At 37.9% G+C, this 20,165-nt stretch overlaps 1 protein-coding gene and 1 long non-coding RNA gene across 5 annotated transcripts in view; one reads left to right on the top strand and one right to left on the bottom strand.

The window, feature by feature from the left end:
• Positions 1-20,165, bottom strand: part of ano1 (anoctamin 1) — a 147,904-nt gene that overhangs the window by 53,724 nt on the left and 74,015 nt on the right. For 2 of the 4 annotated variants that reach the window (XM_062967824.1, XM_062967827.1), the window contains exons 7-13: positions 19,133-19,184; positions 14,976-15,041; positions 14,295-14,350; positions 12,506-12,547; positions 8,336-8,400; positions 5,549-5,683; positions 2,279-2,439 (exon numbers count right to left, since the gene is read on the bottom strand). In XM_062967824.1, coding sequence (XP_062823894.1) covers positions 2,279-2,439; positions 5,549-5,683; positions 8,336-8,400; positions 12,506-12,547; positions 14,295-14,350; positions 14,976-15,041; positions 19,133-19,184 — 577 coding nt within the window. The remainder of the gene's footprint in view (positions 1-2,278; positions 2,440-5,548; positions 5,684-8,335; positions 8,401-12,505; positions 12,548-14,294; positions 14,351-14,975; positions 15,042-19,132; positions 19,185-20,165) is intronic. The other 2 variants (XM_062967825.1, XM_062967828.1) reach the window with 1 other exon arrangement.
• The window catches only part of LOC134295420 (uncharacterized), a 37,345-nt gene that overhangs the window by 11,266 nt on the left and 5,914 nt on the right, over positions 1-20,165 (top strand). The window contains exon 2 of the long non-coding RNA XR_010001983.1: positions 17,155-17,334. This is a non-coding gene — a long non-coding RNA (uncharacterized LOC134295420). The remainder of the gene's footprint in view (positions 1-17,154; positions 17,335-20,165) is intronic.

Here is a 20,165-nt window from a genome sequence, read left to right as displayed (position 1 = left end):
ATTTGAAGACATGACATTGTGCTTTGACTTATATATCACATTTCTTAATACAATGTAAAGCCACTCTTCGTGATAACAAATAATCTCCTTCAGTGGTATAGATTGCTTTGCTTGAATTCATCTTCCTTCCCTTGAATTCATCTTCCTTGCCTACTGCTGACTGCACTATAAAATTAAATTTAAACTCAATCACTCTGCATTCCAATCTCCTATTCTGAAATACATGGACTTTTGCTCCATCCATATTAAGAAAAATATACAGTTGTGTGTTGTTAGAATTATAGCTTATGAAAAGTGATGATTCAGTGAATGATAAAATAGGGATAGAGAACCCATATGTTGAATTGGGGTTAACTTCGCTGGAATTTGTTCTAATATGGGGAAACGATTTCCTATACAGCTGAGCAAATGGAAACATGAACTGTATTTCTCAAATCTAATACAAAATATTTTCATACTAAAAAATGAAGTTTTTCATGTGGCAGCCACTTAGCCTCATTTTAAAAACACCATGGTAGAATTTCATATAGGAAGTGGATATTGCATTGGTTGGCTAGTTACAAGTACTATTGACCTTCCCTCCTCAGACACTTCATACATAGAGTTATTTTTCTTTTTAGTTTAACCTCAGATTTCTTGTAGCTCCCTCTTAGAATACAAAAGATAAATTAATGTAAGGCATACTATACTCATTCATGAGCAGAAAAAATATTTCTATAGATCTCATAAACATCTCTCTGGAGCAGCAAGCAGTTGTTCTCACTTATCTAGAGATGCTGCAGTCTTACTGCATGCAAAGCCATTATAGAAAGTCCATGAATGTCATATGGTTTGCTTAAGGAAGGAATGCTCAAAGATGGTTTTCCAAGTTCCTTCCTCTGAAATATAGCCTATAGCATCTGGTATTCATTGGTGGTCTCCCATCCAAATACTAACCAGGGCTGATTCTTCTTAGCTTCAGAGATCGGGATCTGATGCCTTTAGGATATTTAGGCCCTCTTATTTTGGTAGCAAACTACAATGTCACATTTTAAAATAAAAATTCTGGGATGCGAAGGTCTGAAAACAGTCAAGGTGCGGTTTTTCAGTTTGAAGTAGTTAACTCAATCTCTCAGTTTTGCAAGTTTCAGTTTCCAATCCCCGCACTGAGCCTGACAATATAGATAAGGCTGCACAAGCCTTGTTTCACAAGTTTTGAAATTTACCACCTCAAGTCCCATGGAACAAATATCATGGGATCTGAGGATTCTCACAAATGTTTATACTGAGATGAAGCAAGTGTGATAGGAAAGATCTGCATTAGATCCTGTCCTCTACATAAAGGGCGATTTTCTCTTGGCTGAATGTTATTAAGATAAGCAACCCTGTCCCCATCCTTAAGATACAAGAACTGAAACCCAACTCAAACAATAGTGACTAAATAATTATGTGGGAACCTCCTGCATATGAACTGCATTAAATATGATATTCAATTGAACAGCCCTCTGGGTAAAGCCAAAGGCCAACCTACTCAAACATTCCCACCAACTGGCATAGAGAAACACACTGCCTCCTATCCTCATATTCACTGTTGTCTTTATAAGAAATACACATGATCTGATTATGTAAAAAGCAAATTATATCCTTCGCACATTTGTATGTATGTATGTATGTATCTCAGTAGTTTTTAGGACCTTTGACTCAGACTCAGAGTTAGGAGAACACATTTTAAAGCTAGATGTCAGTTTTTCTCCTTTGTTTTTATAATCCGGTTAGTGCTTGATTCAAAATTGCCACAGGAGGTGGGATGCCCCTCAGAAATAAAAGGGACACCTTGAAATGTACAAAACACATCCTATTGATAACGCTAATGCACTTATGAGGTTGGTCATTATTCATTCTTGCTTTGCTCTGAGAAGTTAAAGACCACTTCTCTAAGAAAAAAACCCTCCCCAATAAATCTCTTCTTCAGTGGTCTAATTTGGAAGCCAAGTCTGCAAATAGATTTTGTTGGCAAGCTATGTGATTCCCTTAATGCTATCTATACATGCCATGCTGCAGTTTTATGATAAATGCTTCATTTTATATGCAGCCAAGCGGTTTTCTGTATTTTAACCTTCAGTTCAGAGCGTAAATAAAAAATCTGTCAGTTTTATGAGACAAGGGAAGGGGGAAAGGGCTACAGATAATTAACTGATGAATTGCAAAAATACTGGTTTATCCTCTCACTTGTTGTCCTCTGCATGTAAGCAAACTCCAAACTGCTACCAAGCCTCAAGCCAACCAATGACATTCTTACCCCAGAGAGCCATGAAGACTGAGAAGAAGACAGTTGCTGGGTTATCGAAGAGATGGCTTGCCCGAGCCGTGGCACATGCAGAGCTCAATTTCCAATAGTTACATGTTCTGTCACATAAGGGACACATGGTGATATTATTTCTCTGGTCACACATCTCCATGCTGAGGGAAAGCAAGCAGTACACAAAGTGAATACATCTCAGTGTTCAAATGCAGCTTTATCTTGTGCTGTCCTGACCTGTGTAAATTTGGTCACATCCAGACTGATTAAAAAGACCAGAAGGTCCCCCAAATGTTGTAGCTGTTCTTTGCGATTTTATTTTGAACATCCATGGACATTTTGTGTTTTAACTGTTTGATTTTATGTTATGTGATTTGTATTGGGCTTGTCCCCGTGTGAGCTGCTCCGAGTCCCCGTTGGGGAGATGGAGGTGGCATACAAAAATAAAGTTGTTATTGCTATTATTATTATTATTTTATTGTATGACACAGCAAACAAGATAGACATGCTGGATTTCATATCACAAAATCACACGTCGGACACATCCCAAGTGTCTAGGACTGTGTGATGTATCGGCAAATAATGCACACAGATCCCAGTAAGGTGGCCTTCTGAAGCTGGCAGATGGTAATTTTGTCAGTGCCGATTGTGTTTAAGTTGAGGCCAAGGCCTTTAGGCACTGTTGGTTTTTATTATTATTATTATTATTATTATTATTATTATTATTATTATTATTATTATTATTATAATATCCCAACTTAGTGATGTTTTATACCAGCTCCCCAGGTCAGTTTACTCACAGTATAAAATTAAAATAAAATGAACAAAATGTCAGACTTTTCAGTCTGGGTGTGCCCTTTAATACTATGCATATGCATCTGATCCCATTATAATGTCTTTTTATGGTTTTTCCACTTTAGATTCTATGTATTACAGGATTCGTCATATAGACTCTTGGTCAAAATGTACAATATAAATATGTAAGTTAGATTTGAAATTCCTGGAGAGATCATTGCTTCCTTTTTAAAGACCAGAAAACGATGATGATGATGATGATGATGATGATGATTATATTTCTTACCTGCCTCTCCTCATGGCTTGAGGCAGGTTACAATATAATTTAAACACATAAACATTGTAAAAATTCTATAAATACACATATTAAATCTATTAATGTGTTGTCAAAGGCTTTCATGGCCAGAATCACTGGATTGCTGTGAGTTTTCCAGGTTGTATGGTCATGTTACAGAAGCATTCTCTCCTGACGTTTCGCCTGCATCTACGGCAGGCATCCTCAGAGGTTGTGAGGTCTGTTGAAAACCAGGCAAGTGGGGTTTATATATTTGTGGAATGTCCGGGGGGGGGGGGATAACTCTTGTCTGTTTGAGGCAAGTGTTAATGTAGTAATTGGCCACCTTGATTAGCTTACTGCCTGGGGGAATTCTTTGTTAAATGTATTCTTATAAAATATACATATTAAAATACACAGGACAGACATAAAGCACAGGACACGAGTTTAAAATTCGCAATTAAAACTGGCTGGGTAGGCCTGCGAGTAGCAAGGAGTTGTGAGGCCTGCACCAAAATGTGTGGAGTACTCAAGATTTTGGACATTTATTACACTCCCCCTCCCCTTGTATATCCAGTGTCTTCACTCCTGAAGAAGTTTATATATGCAGGATGCTATTCTCAGATGCCTAGATGCAGCAAGTAGATCCAGCAAACCACGTGAAATCAAGCAGACCAAATGAAGAATTCATTTTAATTACACAGTCCATTTTACATGATTAATGTATGGAGGATGCTACCATCAAACATATAGGCCTAGCCTAAAGGCAGACAGATAACCTATCTATAAAACAAAGTGGACAACTCTCTGGATATAAACCATTTCTAAATGCATGGTTTAATATTCCACTCTTCCTCCTTGCTAAATTGTTGTTATTGTTATTAGAGTAAAAGACCATGAAAATATATTGCTACCCAATTACAGGCCAAAACAGTGCAAAATGTCACTATCACTTCACTCTAATTGTCTCATTTGTACAGAAGAGTTCAAAATGACTTTTTTGTTCTTTATTCGTTCAGTTGCTTTGTGACCGCATGGACCAGCCCACGCCAGAATTCTCTGTTGGCCGTGGCCACCCCCAGCTCCTTCAAGATCAAGCCAGTCACTTCAAGGATGACATCTATCAATCTTGCCCTTGGTCGGCCCCTCTTCCTTTTTCCTTCCATTTTCCCCAGCATCATTCTCTTCCCCAAGTTTTCCTGTCTTCTCATGATGTGGCCAAAGTACTTCATCTTTGCCTCTAATATCCTTCCCTCCAGTGAGCAGCTGAGCATTATTTCCAGGAGTATCGACTGGTTGGATCTTTTTGCAGTCCAAGGCACTCTCAGGATTTTCCTTCAACACCACAGTTCAAAAGCGTCTATCTTCCTTCGCTCAGCCTTCCTTATGGTCCAGCTCTCACATTCATAGGTTTCTATTGGGAATACCATTGTTTTAACTATACAGCCCTTCGTTGCCAGTGTGATATCTCTACTCTTCACTATTTTATCAAGATTGGTCATTGCTCTCCTCCCAAGAAGTAAATGTCTTCTGATTTCCAGGCTGTAGTCTGCGTCTATTTGGTCTATTTAGAGCTAACATTGATGGAAACTAGCTCCAGTCATGGAATATCTATACTGAAGGGGCTTTTTCTCTTATCGTTCCATGCATCTTTTTGGTATAACATTTCCAAGATATATTTAATATTTCATTTTGACATCTATAATAACATTCTTCCAGAAAACAAAAGGAAACAAAATGTTGGATAAAAATATTTCCTACAAACTACAACTCTGTTGCCATTGTAGCGTTGACTAATATGCACTGCTGGATTTCGTGTACTTTTTGTAGTCTATATTGATCTATTTTCAATTAAATGTTTCTAAGCTTTAAAAAGTAGCCATGAGGAAATAGAGAACCAGGGCCCACGAGAGATATAAAACAGGTAAACTGATATCTTATTGAGCAACATCTGTTGGTAACAAGCTTTCAAGACCGACTTCAGGTCAAACAGAACTGCTGCTTAAGTGGAGAGAGTAAGGGGTATCATAATATTGGTGTTTCATCTCAGGCAGTACATACACACTGACTCAGAAGTAAATGTTACAGATGTCAATAACCTAAATCCTATTGTTTGCCCCACTATGGAGTAAACTCAATGAATTAATAAGGAATCTTTGCACACACTGAGCATGGAGAGCAGTATGTATGTATACACATACCTTGGTATATTCTCATCGACTGTTGCACAGCCATAAAGGAACACGATAATCCCCACAATGGAAGCTGGAATAAGCATTTGTGTATAAACTCCAAGCCATGCAAAATACAGTCCAATCTTTTCACCAAAGTACTTTCTGAAATACATAGAATGAAGAAATCACTGTCATGTTTACTACTTCTTAACATTTATCCCAGCTAAAGTTATGAATCACATAGCAGGGTTGACTATGTAGGAGAAAATAAGCTCTGTTGATTAGCTGGAATGCATTTTCCCCTGGAGAATTCTCTGCATACTGTTTGGATTAGATCCAGACCCGAAGGGATCAAGGCAGCCCTCCATTCCTGCTTATCAAACAGCCCTGTCCTTCTGTTTCCACAAGATTGTTAAATGGAAATCTCTTCACGTCATCTCGGTTCTCTGATAATCTGTGGTTTATTGTTACAATGATGATCAGGTATGAACCTCAATTTAATCTGCCCACTTAGACCTTTCTCTTAACTTGTGCAAGATACGGCAGTCAGAAGCTCCTGTTTCTAGTTATTGGAAAAACACAGTTTGTATCTGAATACAGCAAGTCATGGTTTACTGAAACATAGTATGACCACAAATCCTGATTATTGATCTCCCATTGGCATTCTAGTTTGAAGGCAACTATGCTTTGCATCAACCATACCTTGCCAGATTTGGTATTGCAAAAGGCAATAAACATTCTAAGCAAAGAGTCTTTAATACAATCTTTTTATATTTTGCATATTTATAATGTGTAAATAAATGATATTTGGGGCAAAAATGTCTGCTTACATAAAAAAACAACAACCTGGACACTGTCGTGTAAAGTGGTTGGCCACAATTTGATTGTGAAATATTTAATGCATACTGTATGAGAATTCTGTAAGGGTCTACTCTAACCCAACTTGTTCTGTTAGGGAGATAAAAATGGTGTCTCAGTGTGTAAGTAGATCATGCTGTATCAATCCAATCTGAGGAAAGTACTGTGAGACAAGCCAATGTGGGCCAGTACCACAGTTGCCCCAACCTGCAAGAGAGAACATCTATGATCTGGGCACAGCTACACTGACCATTTACAACAGTTTCAAACAGTATTAAAGAAAGTGGTTTTGCTGCGCAGAGGATTACATAGGAAATCCTGGTACCAGTTTGAGTCCCAAAGCCATCAATGTGGATCACACCACTGATGCACATTAATTGCTTTCTTTGCATGCTTTTGTGAGAGTTTGTTGTCTAACTGCCAGAGTTTAAAGCTAGCTTCAAACTGAATTAAATGACTTGTCTCCCCACTCCTGGACTAACATCATGTGGATCTGGAATTCTGCACATTCTTGTTCCTCATCACTATACCTATATAGATGTGACAAAGAGTCATCCACTATAGGGCCCTGGCTCACAGTGATACAGAGTATGATACATAGGGCTCTGTCTGAAGTGAAAAAACACTTCAAAAAAGGTGAAACGCATTTTCTTTCAAAATTTCCTTTCTGGTCTCTAATGAGCACTTTGCATACATCTTGGGAATACAGTGAAAATTCAACAAACGAAAAGGAGAAAGTTTGGGTTTCTACATACATGTATATTCTTTGATCAACAATGGCCAGCAGTGCTGTTGGCCCAATCCACATAAACCACATGAAGTCCTGTAAGAATGTATGCCAGCATGAGACAGACTTCCCAATCAGCATTGGAACTTCTGCTTAGGAGTCTGGGAAAATAAGGTGCAATTCTTTCTTGGCACAATGTATCCTCCCGGGGGGCGGGGTGTGTGTGCTGTCTTTTCCTAATGAAGCACTCAAAATGTCAACAGCTAATGTGAACAGCTAATGAATGTTGTCCTCTGTCCAGCTCTAATTACCACATCTAGAAAATTATGGTGTTGATTTAGGAAGGAGAAAGGGATCAGGTACAGCAGCAATAGAAAGATGCATTCTGAGTTTCACAAAGTTGTGGCTGAAAGGAATAACTGAAAAGTATGGGGTCAAGTTGCAAGTCAACAACCAATCTTTTGCCTTGTAATTTCAGGTTAGAGATAAATACAGCATTGCTAAACATGCTCTTCCCATTTAAATGTGCTCACAAAGTGGGGAGTGAACCATTCCTATTGTCCTATTGTTTGCCATGAGGGACAGCTCCTGTTTTCTCATGAAGGAGAAAACATGTGTTCAGTATGTGTGATGTTAAGAAAGACAGAGAGATGATAGGCCAATCATAAAGCTTTTTGTGGGTTGGTTTTAATATTCATGATCTGACCCTGAGATTTTTCTTGAGAGCCATCTCTCTGTGCATGCCTTCAAGTCACTTGTCAACTTACAGTGACCTCATGAATTTCATAAGGTTTTCTTAGGTAAGGAAAGCAAAACAAATGAATAAAAAATTAAACCAGTAAATCAGTTCAGGAGCACTATTGGTTTGGAAACCAACCATACAGACAAAGGATTGCCATATGACTCAGCCAATCTGGACTTGTCTTCTTAGCTCCTTCTTTCATTTAGACCATGTCCTTTGACACTGAACCTCCAGATGAATTGTTTTTCAAAGACAACCTTTCACAGTCAGAAGAGGAATGTCAATAAGCAAGCAGAAAATATAAAATTTATCTGACCAAAAAGGAAGAGGAAGTTTCTTGCTACATGTTTATATAACCTTCCAGATAGTTGTAGGTCATGCAGCTGTTTCACATACTTACACAAACAAGTATATGCAGTAAAGGGACAAAATAACAGCATGGCTTTAACATATGATTTAATATTATTAAACTTCAAATTATCCTTACCTCACTAGGTCAATTGGTTGGTACTTATAAAAGACTCCATAGCTTGCCCATTCCTCACAAAGGAGCTGTTAAAAGGAATTTGAAATGAAAGTGAAAAACACAAACAGTCTTTACTTTCCACATCTTTCTGCAGAATTGATGCCACCTTCATCTTGAGTCACTCTCTTATGGTTTTTATATGGACTTCAGCTCCTAAAATTCCTAACAGCTGGTAAGCTGGATGGGATTTCTGGGAGTTGAAGTCCAAAACAACTTGAAGACCAAAGGATGGGAATCACTGCTTTAGGGGATTCAAATTTGCTGTCAAGTTGAAGTATTTCTGAAGTATTTAAAAAAAACATTTTGTTTGGGTCTCTGAGTGTCTCTTCAGCAGTGTTGTGGTTTGGTTCATTTTCTCTAGTTACTTTTAGGACTAACAACATACATACAGGACTAATATTTTGACTTCATATCATTTTTGTTAAAGTCATCACATACTCCAACTGTCATGAATTGGCAGGGATAGTCCCAATTAATTCTGTCAGATCCCATTTTTACAGTTGCTTTTAGGTAAAAGCAAACTGCTGTTGTCTCTCCTACCTTGTGTGTTCTTCCTCATTAATAACCTTGGCAGCATGGTCACACTTTCTGAAGTGCAGAGGGTATGGCATAGAAATAGCCTATTAATATCTGATAATAATGAACAATCATAAATGCTCTTGCTTGAAGTATATGGAAGCCAAGAACCAAATAAGTAATTTCTCCTATCTTATTTTGCTTTTTGTAAAGCCCCTTTGAGTAAAAAGCCAGTTACCCAATGGCTACCTAATATAGATAGATCACTTTAATGCCAGCTCATGGGAAATGTTGAATAAATATAATCAAGTACCTTATTCAGCTATCTCTACATTTAGAAATGCCTATGCATAGGCTAGGGTCAATGTACTTCCTTTTGCAGTGCTGTTACTGGATTTATGGGTATTCCAAACCCTGAAAGACTGGTCTGGAAGAAACTAAAACACATATGTGTTCCAGGCATGCATTTATGGAAGCTCTGAGTAAAACCCATTTCCTTTCAACTGAAAGGAGACCGTAACCCTTTGCAGATTTGCTTTTTATGTTGAAATATAGTATTTTTTATCACTCAGTTTATAGCAAAAGAAAAAAAAACCAAGTTATATAATTAGGGTATGTGCAGTTACCCAGAAGAGTACATCTTAGTTTAGCTCTTTGTTATGTTAACCTTTAATATTGTCTATACTGTTTGTTTTGGGGATTATGACTATGTTATATCCATTGTTTAAAGGTCTGTGACCAAAAAAGCATATTCTCCTGCTCTCTCTCACCTCAGCATAACAATGTGGCAAAATAAATTTGTTTCTTCTTGGTAAATTGTTAGTTACTGAAAATATTCATAATTGCCCTTTCTGGAAAAGCAGTTCTACCCTACCTCCATTTTTTTAACACACTTGTTGAACTTCAGCCAAGGATTTTAAATATTGTTGTGTGTCTTTCGGGCTGTGTGGCCATGTTCCAGAAGCATTCTCTCCTGACGTTTCGCCCACATCTATGGCAGGCATCCTCAGAGGTTGTGAGGTATGGAGAAAACTAAGCAAAGAGGTAAATATATATCTGTGGAAAGTCTAGGGTGAGGGAGGTCAGTGTGAATGTGTGTAGTTAATCACTTTAATTAGCATTGAAAAGCTTATCTGCTGTCTTCTTCCTGCCTCTGGGGCATCCTTTGTTTAGAGTCGTTTAGAAGACAGCAGATAAGCTTTTCAATGCTAATTAAAGTGATTAACTACACACATTCACACTGACCTCCCTCACCCTAGACTTTCCACAGATATATATTTACCTCTTTGCTTAGTTTTCTCCATACCTCACAACCTCTGAGGATGCCTGCCATAGATGTGGGCGAAACGTCAGGAGAGAATGCTTCTGGAACATGGCCACACAGCCCGAAAGACACACAACAACCCTGTGATCCTGGCCATGAAAGCCTTCGACAACACATTTTAAATATTCCTTAAAAGACATGAATCTTACCGCCAAGCACCCTGTGCATTCAACCCAAATATCTGACAGCAACCATTTCCCAACCTGGTGCCTTTAAGATGTGTTGGACCACAATTCTCATAATTCCCCAGCCAACATTCTACACCTGTATACTGCAAGTAGTCCTCGCAATATATAATGGGAAATAAATGTTTTAGTAAAATAAATGAATAAAATAAATGCTGCCGTGGATTTATCTGAACAAATCCTCATTAGGATTTATCTGAACACAAGCCTCATTTTACTTAAGAACAAGAAGCAATAACATATTTGAACTCTTAAGGCCTTACCTCAATGTGTACTGTGCATAAATTCCAAATCGGACATTTTAAGTTTAAAGATTTGTTTTGGGTTTATACCACTATGCTTAAAAACAGACAGCTGTGGAGTATGTGCAAAATTGCAGAAGGGTTGCTAGCAATGAAAGTGTTAATAAACAGGTGATGCTATAATTGAATCCAGCTATTTAGTATGGAGGCACAAAATGGATTAATGGAGTTTAGGAAGTCTCTACACCATTGGTTCTCAACCTGTGGGTCCCCAGATGTTTTGGCTTTCAACTCCCAGAAATCCTAACAGCTGGTAAACTGGCTAGGATTTCTGGGAGTTGTAGGCCAAAACACCTGGGGACCCACAGGTTGAAAACTACTGGTCTAGTCCAATGTAACACAATGTTAGTTCCTGGTTATAAATGTCATTTCCTAATTGTTTCTATCATAAAAACATGGAAAAATTTATTAAACTGCAAAAACTTGGTTAATGTGGGACATTCTGCAGCACATTTTGCTATAGTTTTTCAATGAGGAGTATGACAACTACTTTCAAAGTAAGTACTGTACAATTAAACAGGAAAGAATACTTTCAAACCAGGAACAGATTTTTTTTCACATTTTGTTTCATAGTGCATCAACACTTTTTCATGGTCTTACACAATTGTGAGAGGCTAGTATGTTCTTGACTTCATCTTAAAATACACTTTTTACTGAAGCTTCCCAGAGTAACATTCAGTGAATCACACAAACCAATTCAAAACTTAGTTATACATGAGTGTTTATGTAAACAATATTCTAAACTTAGCCAGTTCTCTGATTGCTGAAATGCCTCCTGTGCTCATTCTGGCAGTTCAGAAGGTACTATTGTATTTCACCCCTGTGATCTGCATCCAAGTGTTTGGACACTTGCTGTGTTAGGTAGAATTGCTAGATACTGTTCTGCCTCTTTCGTCACTGTTGTTATGTGCCTTCAAGTCACTTCCAAGTTATGGTGAACCTATCACAGGGTTTTCTTGTTAAGATTTGTTTGAAGGGAGTTTGTCTTTGCCTTCTTCTGAGGCTGGGAGACCATGACTTGCCCAAGATCATGGACAGTTTCCATGAATGAGTGGCAGGCCTGTAGCGAGGGGGGGGGGGCGTTAGGGGTTCAACCCCCCCCCCCCCGAAATTTTTCAAGTTATAAAAAAAATCTCGTTTACTCATGAATTTTAACTGGTTAACCAAATCCCCATGCTAAGTCTATGAGATGCAAAACATTAAGAGTCCCTCCAGGCACTATCTCAAGCAGATATTGACAGGTTTGTAGCAGGGAGGGGTATGTGCTAGGGGTTCAACCCTCCCCGAAATTTTCAAAACCCTCCCGAAATTTTTTTCTGGCTACGGCCCTGATGAGTGGGAATCAGAAGCCTGGTCTACAGAGTCATGTGTACTACACCACATTGTCACCCTTTCTCCAGCACAGCTAAAGGTCTCACTAATTTCAAAAGGCATTGCTTCTTACTTTCTGGGAAAAAAATCAGTAGAAGAATTTAAATTTTGCAACACACTCAGAAATGCAGTCATGTAACACATAAAACAATCTGCCATATGTCTAAACTACTCCTAGCGCTGATGCTGGAATGTCCTGCCAGAATACTGCTTCCTCTCACTTGCTACCTTATGTATTCACTTGGGTGGTTTGGCTGACCCTGAGAGTTGGCATGGATTATATTATGTTTTCTGCTACAGTGAATGTAATATTCAAAGCAACATTTCTAAATGACAGTCACTGTTTTTTTCATGAAATCCTGGCAAATGTCCATATCCCAACAGGAGACTCATGAAGAAGCCATTTCTGAGAACTTGTTGAATATCAACTTACTTTTCTGTCATTGGGCTCAACATGTTCATCTTCATAATCACCCTTTTTTAAAAAAAGAAAAGAGAAGAGAAAATGAATATTATTCAATAGTTAACCTACAAAGATGGCATGCATATTAAGCATATTATATATGGGGCTGGATCCAGATTTAGACACATGTAGCTGGACTGGTGAAGGAGATTGCTTTTCTACCTATGTCATCCCTTCCCTGTCGCTAAAAATGTTACATAGAATGTTGTGTGTGTGTGTGTGTGTGTGTGTCTGGGGGGGTCTGTGTGTGTGTGTGGGGGGGCTGTGTAGGGGGAAAAATTATTCCCCAGAATGGAATCACATGGAAACCTTCTGTTTATGGATCTAATCCATGATGTATGGCTTGTATTCAAAGAAATGGATCACAGCCTAAAATGTTGCCTTGACAAAGTTATAGACAGTAAGATCCCCATATCTGCAAGGGACATGTTCCAAGATTCTCGTGGATACCTGACACTTAAAATAAAAGAGAACCATGATATCTATGGACTTGATGGTGTATCTTACCAATGATCCCATAATTATACTCTTCCAGAAGTGTTTGTGGGACTCTCTAGGTCCTCCACTGCTATTCTGGGGTATGCTTCCAGCCCAAATATAATCAAAATATAGGGTTGTTCTGTACTACCCTAAAATCGATTCTTAATTTCAAGTGGAATAGATCTATCAATGGGAACCAGTTGATATTTATGTAAAGTTACACTGATTTAATGGGTCTAGCTATTGTTGTGGTATGCCTTTAAGTCACTTCTGACTTATAATGATCTCATCACAGGGTTGTCTTGATATAATTTGTTCCGAGGGTGGTTGTCCTTCTCTCCCTCTGAGGCTGAGAAAATGTGATTTGCCCAAGGTCACCCAGTGAGTTTAAATGACTGAGTGAGGACCTGAACTCTGGTCAAATGAGTGAGGATTTGAAATCAGTCTAAACTAGTGGGCCAGACACTAGTTTAGTTTCCATTAATCTCCAAGAATGTATGATTTAGGCTTAAGTGTTAATAATTGCTCCTTTAAAAATATCTTGATAAACTCATTACATTAATAAATATAATATGCAATATATTCATATAAAATATATTCCTGCTGTTACTGATGTCATAATCATCCAGCACCAGCATCATCAAGCATACTTGTATATTCAGTCATACAATTAAAACAAATTAATTAATTAATGTTACTTCTAAATATAAAAAGTATCAGCAGCCTTTGGATAGTTTTCTATAAATATGAACTGTCAAGTAGCTGTCTCTGCTTTAAAAAAAACCCAACAACAATAAATACGATTTAATTTACAGCTATGTTTCCGGCTGTAGCAATTAAAATATGTGACTAATCCATCTCCCCAGTAGAAACTGTCTTCACCGTCACGAACATGCTTTGCATTTGTTTGGAGGATGTCTAAGAGATTTAGATTAGGAAATCAGCTAGATGGTGCCACAGATATAAATATGTATCCTAACAGCCTCGGTGTCCTTGGCAGCAGAAGGTCAGGAGCACAGTTATTTGCTGAGTCAGTCAGTTGTTGAGTCATTTTTACAATGGTGTTTTATATAAAACTGAGGCAGTTATCTTTTGTGTTGGTATGACCAGTAAAAGTCGGCAGGCATGTTCTTGAAGAAATGGCTAAAATGTAATATAAAGGTAGAGCAAGGTACTGAGCCCATAAAACACTGAAGATGTTTGGGATGGAGCCATTCATTCTTAGGACATTCTTGGTATCAGCTTGTAGAAACATAAAATGTATTCCAAGATCACTTACATCATGCAAGGGATATGCAGCACTGTAAACGCCATTGGCAAGCAGGCTGGTGATTCCTGAGGGAAAGAGCAACAGAGGAGATCTATTTACACTTTCAAGAGTGATTTTGTACAAGTAAAACAGCCCTCCAATTGTGGAGATTTCCCCTCAAAGAGCACCAGTTTTGTTAGTGAATCCTGACCCAGTTCATTTGCCACCACATCTTTAGACTGTGTTGATTATTAGTGAGTTCAGAAATGGAGAATTGGGGAGACTGAAAGAAACGAATACATTTCAGAGTCAAAAGCAGAAAGCCAATGACTTGAAATTAGTCATTACAATAAATTATATAACCAGAAGTTTCCATCTGGATTCGAAAAGCAGACCCAGAGATTTGTAAGTGGAGCAAAAGGAGAAGTTGCAAGAAAGAGAAGATTCTGTTGAGATTGGCCCATTGGGGGCAATCTACACACCAGAGCTTGGAGATGTTAGTTTTTTAGAAATTTAAATCTCCCAGAATCCCCCATGGTCATTGTGGGATTCTGGAGCTTGGGTCCAAAAAATTACTTTTCAATTTCTTGACACATACACATAGCCACAACCATACATACTTTCACACAAAGAGTTTAAAAGATCAGATCGAAGTTTGATTAGAGAAGCCATTTGGAAAGCCCTTGGAAAGGTCCTTGACATAATACTTACCATATTTATCACATTTCCGTCTTTTATTTAAAAGGATAGGTTCCTTCTTTCTTCCCTCTCCTTGCCCTGTTTACACATTTGTCTATTAGTTATATAATTCAGCAGTTACAATTGCGTGCGTGATGAGGACTTTGACTAGAGTAGGTTATTTCTTCATGGATATAATCTTTAATTTAGGAATTGAATGATGGAGAGTATATATTGGGAGATGCGGTAAATATAGATGGGATTTTGCCATGAGTGAAGAAGGCACTTAGAAATCTTAGCTTCTAACAGAATTCCAGCGGCCACATGGTTAAAGACGCTAAAAGCTGTGAGTATTTAGTTCTTAGATGTTGTTAATCATCACAGCTGCTGGCTTTAATATAGCTATGTTCAGATACAAGATACCTGAAAGACTCTGAAAGGGTCATGTTACCTAAGAAAACACGTTTGATTATTCTGATACACTATCTTCAGTGCTAGCTAGGATCTAGTCAGTAAAGCCAATATGAAAAAAGCAATATGAAAAGACAATGTAGATATTGACATGATAAGAAAGCAAAGGCTAGACTTTTTTCTTTAAAAAGGCAGTTATGAACCATGGAATGAAGTAGGCTATGCTGGAATTAATCTTTTAAACTTCCCTGCTAAATTCATTAAACAACACAATCCATTCTACACCCATCCCCAAGTGATTTTGCTAGAGATTATTCTAGATACAGAATATCCCTATGGAATAGCCTCTGGCTTGTACCTGTTTCTGTGACAAGGGTTATTTCCAGGACATTCATGCTCAATTGAGAAATAATGGCACAAGTGTCACCCCATTTTCTTCAAGCCGCTGAGTGTAGTGATATCAGGATGGCAGCACTATCCCAGGTGAGCAGTGGGGCTGGTTCTGAATCAGAATTAACCACATTGTTCACACATCTGCACGCATGCACACACATGTATGGGGAAGCTCCGAAGCATTCCTTGACTTTGCTTAACACGGGGCACAACTATGTCAAGCAACTGTGTCCTGTGTTGAGGGCAAGATGGCTCCTTGTGCCATGTAAATGTCCCAGAGTCAATTCTCACCCACTTCAGGCTAAAGCATCTGTGTAGATAATATGCCCTAAGATGTTATGAAACTATTTGCTTGAAACACCAAATAATGGATTTTGTTTTCAAATGACCATTATGATCAAGAAAAATGTCAGATTGGTATATGTTTTCTGTATAACAACATACAAGGGAGCGCGCGCACACACACACACAATTTACTGTTAACAGTAAAGTAGTAACATTAGTGAATTCCTTCAGCCAAGGAAGTATTCTGCCAATATTTGTTTATAGCACTGAGGTGAGTGAAGATATAGACAACTACTTGGCTGTAAGAAAAGCTATAACTCGGTTTTATTGCTTTGGCACTGCTGACATAGTGTTTCATTTATGGTGTTAGAGAGCAAATATGGGCTGAGCTTATAAAATACCCCAAAACACCTGTTCAGTTACTAAAAGTTCACCAGAAGTATGGATCATGCTATAGAGCAAAATTGAAATGCCAACACGGCTTATTTGTTAAACATCATGAATTTTCCACAATGGTTTCCTTCTACCCTGCCGCCATGATGCCCAAGGGAAGCAATCAAATTACTAAGCATTCTGTTAATCATTAGACATTTGAAGTAACAAAGAAGTTCTGACAACTAGTTTGAAAAATCCCAAAAGGATTATGCATACCAGTGTTACCTCAACTAACAATCCATGGACTTGCAGTGGTCCATGGACTGCTTATTTATATTTATCATATCAAATGTGAACCGAGGGTACAGTTGTAATGTATTTAAAAACACAAAGTTAAAAACTTGGCGTTATACTAAATGTCCTTAGCATTATACTGACTGCTGATCTGAAGTGAGTTTCCAGAAAAGAAAGGAACAATTGTAGCCAGTGGGCACAAATATAATGCTTTCTCTGACATGCTTGGGAAATGTCCCTGCCAGTCCAACACATGCAACTTCAACTAAGTGCCAAGATTATGCATTTCAGCTGCAAAAAAAAAAAAAGGTGCCCGAGCAGTGCTAGCTCCCTAAAAGGTTAAATAGCACTGCTTTGAAGTATTTGTTTTCTGCTGTGACTCTTAATGCTGCCAGACCATTTTATTTATTTATTTTATTTACATCATTTATACCCCGCCTTTCTCACCCCACAGGGGACTCAAGCCGGCTTACAAAATCCAGCAAGAATTCAGTTCCACCATCCAGTGGAACCATGACCACTCAATATGAGTATGAAAGACAATAGGCACACCATCTGCAAACTGAGAATCCTGCGGGTGTCTTAAGTTAGATTTTGAGAAGAGCAAATTCTTGAAAACTCATTTCATGACCAGGTATGTTTTAATAATACCCATGTTTAGAGGAAGAAAATTATCAAAACTATGACTATTCAATTTCCCCATAGAACACAATTGCCTTTTCTGTTACTATTGATTCTGGCTGCAAATTTGATATATCTCTCACAGTTATATAAAATATACTACCAGATGGAATTGCACCATTTTCATATTTGTAGAAAACGTCAAAGCATTTCCTTCCAAAACAAGCTCTGAACACCAGTGTTTTCCCACATCCACATTTGATGAAAGGAATAAACAATTCATGACATCAGTTTCTCAGTAAATGCACTTATGACTGTTAGGTCATACTGAGCCCACAGTGCAAAGGGAATTGCCACTGCTGTGAAACAGATCTAACACATGTATAGTGGAAATAAAACTCTGAATCTTGAACTTGAATGATGAAATAGAAAACCACAGGTTTTAAATGATATTTCTAAAGCTCTGGCCACAGGGACCAATTCCCCAAATATTTTCTGGCGGTTTTGAGGATCAAATATATTTTTAAAATCTGCATGCAGCCAGCAAGTACAGTATGTAGATGAAGAAGGACACATCAAATGTTACTTCCCTGGAAACATAATATTATGCACCTGAGGAAATAGACTTAGTCTGTAAAAGCTTAAGCTACCAACTTCATTCTTTCAGTTAATCTCTAAGGTTCTGCAAGATCCCTTTGTAAATTGATATTCCAGACTAACACAGCTATATCTTTGAATTATGCATACCTATGTATGTTCTAATATAAGTTTCTAGAAATTTACTGTAACAAACTTTGTCACATACCAATGAAGTGTCTGAATATGGACATTCCATAGTTTGGGAGAAGCCACATGAAATTTTTATCAAAAACTGCAGACTGTGGCCCACATGACTATATGCCTTATGATGTTTCCATATAATTGTGGAGATCCTTAGAACATTTTTCTAGATTTTGTTGAGGGGAGGTGAAAGAACCTTTTATTGATCAGGCCCGATTTTTCTTTCTTTCTGCAACTGCACTGGATTTTTGTGGTCTGAATTTTTAAGTACTCTGTTTTGATTGCATTTGTAGTTTTATGTTTGCTGTCTCCCATAGGAAGTATCCTGTTAATGGCTGCAAATCAGATTTTAAATAACTAACAGACAGATATAAAGAAAGAAGGGAGGGAAGGAGGGAGGGAGGGAAGCATACTTGAGCACTGTGCAATATGCTGATCACATGGCCCATTTTAAGCCAGGAATTAATAAATAAACAAAGCTTAATTTGTCTTTCATTATTTGAAGGATGGTTAATCAGCCCTTGTGCTAATATTTGCACACGCACAACATTAATCCAGTTTCCCACACTTGCATTTAACCCTAGAATGTAAACTGTTTTTTTTAAAAGCTTTGAATAAAATAATGAATAATGAAAACACACACTGAACATGTCCTAAACATTCTTTCTAGGGAGTACATGATGATCAACATGGTGGGATTAAATCCCAGCACATTCACATATCTGCAGTGGTCATGACATCTATCCATAATAGAATAATGGTTTGAATCTGCAGCCCTTCAGATATTGTAGTCCACAAACCCCAGCCAACATGGCTAAGGCTGATGGGAGCTGTTATCAATAACACTGGGGTGTGCACATGTGTGATAGGTCCACAAACACAGAGACCAACAAAGGTGGAGGATGAAGATAAATAATTAGGTTCAATGTATGTGTGTGTATACAAAACACAGCATGTTTTTCATTTAAAAATTGGGAACATTCTAAGCCTAGGAAAAGATGGAGATCTGAAGCCTAAATAAAATGTCTTACCCATGCTGTATTTGGCTTTGGTGCATGTAGTCCTTTTCAATATTTCATAAACCTACAGAAAAGAAAGATTCATAAGCACCAAGCCTCAAGAAATATCATTCGGAAATAAAACATTTTCTTTTTGTTCAATCAAATAAGGTGCAGCTCTCTTTAATTATTTAAGCACCATAAAGAATACCAGAACATAATATCCACATCTAAATACAACTGCTAATCCCAATTACAATTGATTCATTGAAAGCAGTGCAATTTACATAACTGTTGATTTACCATCTGACGACTGAGTCAATGTGCCTATTCTAGTTGGGACTAGCCATTTGATTTATGTCTATGAACTTGCTCCATTATAGTAGACCAGAACTAAATTACACTTCCTCCAAAGAATTCAAAGGGCTAGGGTTTGGGCAATCTGGGGCTAAAATAATCTTTTTCCTAAGGAAAAGTTTGAATCCTTTGGATTTGGTTCCCTTGAGTTCCTTAACTACTAGCTCCATTTATTTCCAAAGCAATCTGGAGGCACTTCCAGATAGCACCAAAATCCATGCCAAAGTGGGTTTAAGAAACTCGCTTTGGTGCGGATTCCCATTCCCACTCCCCTCAAAAACCTGGGCTTTCCTGGGAAAAGTGGCTACTTGCCATTCCAGTAACTACCAGGATGACATGCAGCCACCATGAAGACCCCCCCCCCAAAAAAACCCTTAAAACTTAAAAAATGTATCCGGTTACCATTAAGGTGTTTCTTGGGTACTCCTGGTTCAAAAAATGACGTGCTAGGAAACTACCGGGGGGGGGGGGGGGGAGGAGTGATTGAGTTTGCTTTATCTGAAATGCTTGTGATTTACTAAATGCTTAATAATATATTGGTATTTTGTATTTCTGTTAGATTTTGGAAAAGCTATATTTGCATAAAATGAGATAATGAAGTATTTTGACCCAATTGTAAACATAACATTCATTTATACACTTTATAAGCATAGCCTGAAGGTAACTGTATATAATATTTTAATAACTTTGTACATGAAACAAACTTTGT

The sequence above is a fragment of the Anolis carolinensis genome, chromosome 1, assembly GCF_035594765.1.
Source record: "Anolis carolinensis isolate JA03-04 chromosome 1, rAnoCar3.1.pri, whole genome shotgun sequence".
In the NCBI taxonomy this organism is placed as follows: domain Eukaryota; kingdom Metazoa; phylum Chordata; class Lepidosauria; order Squamata; family Dactyloidae; genus Anolis; species Anolis carolinensis.
The sequence above is the reverse complement of the archived record's forward strand: the minus strand, read 5'-3'. Positions and strand labels throughout refer to the sequence as shown.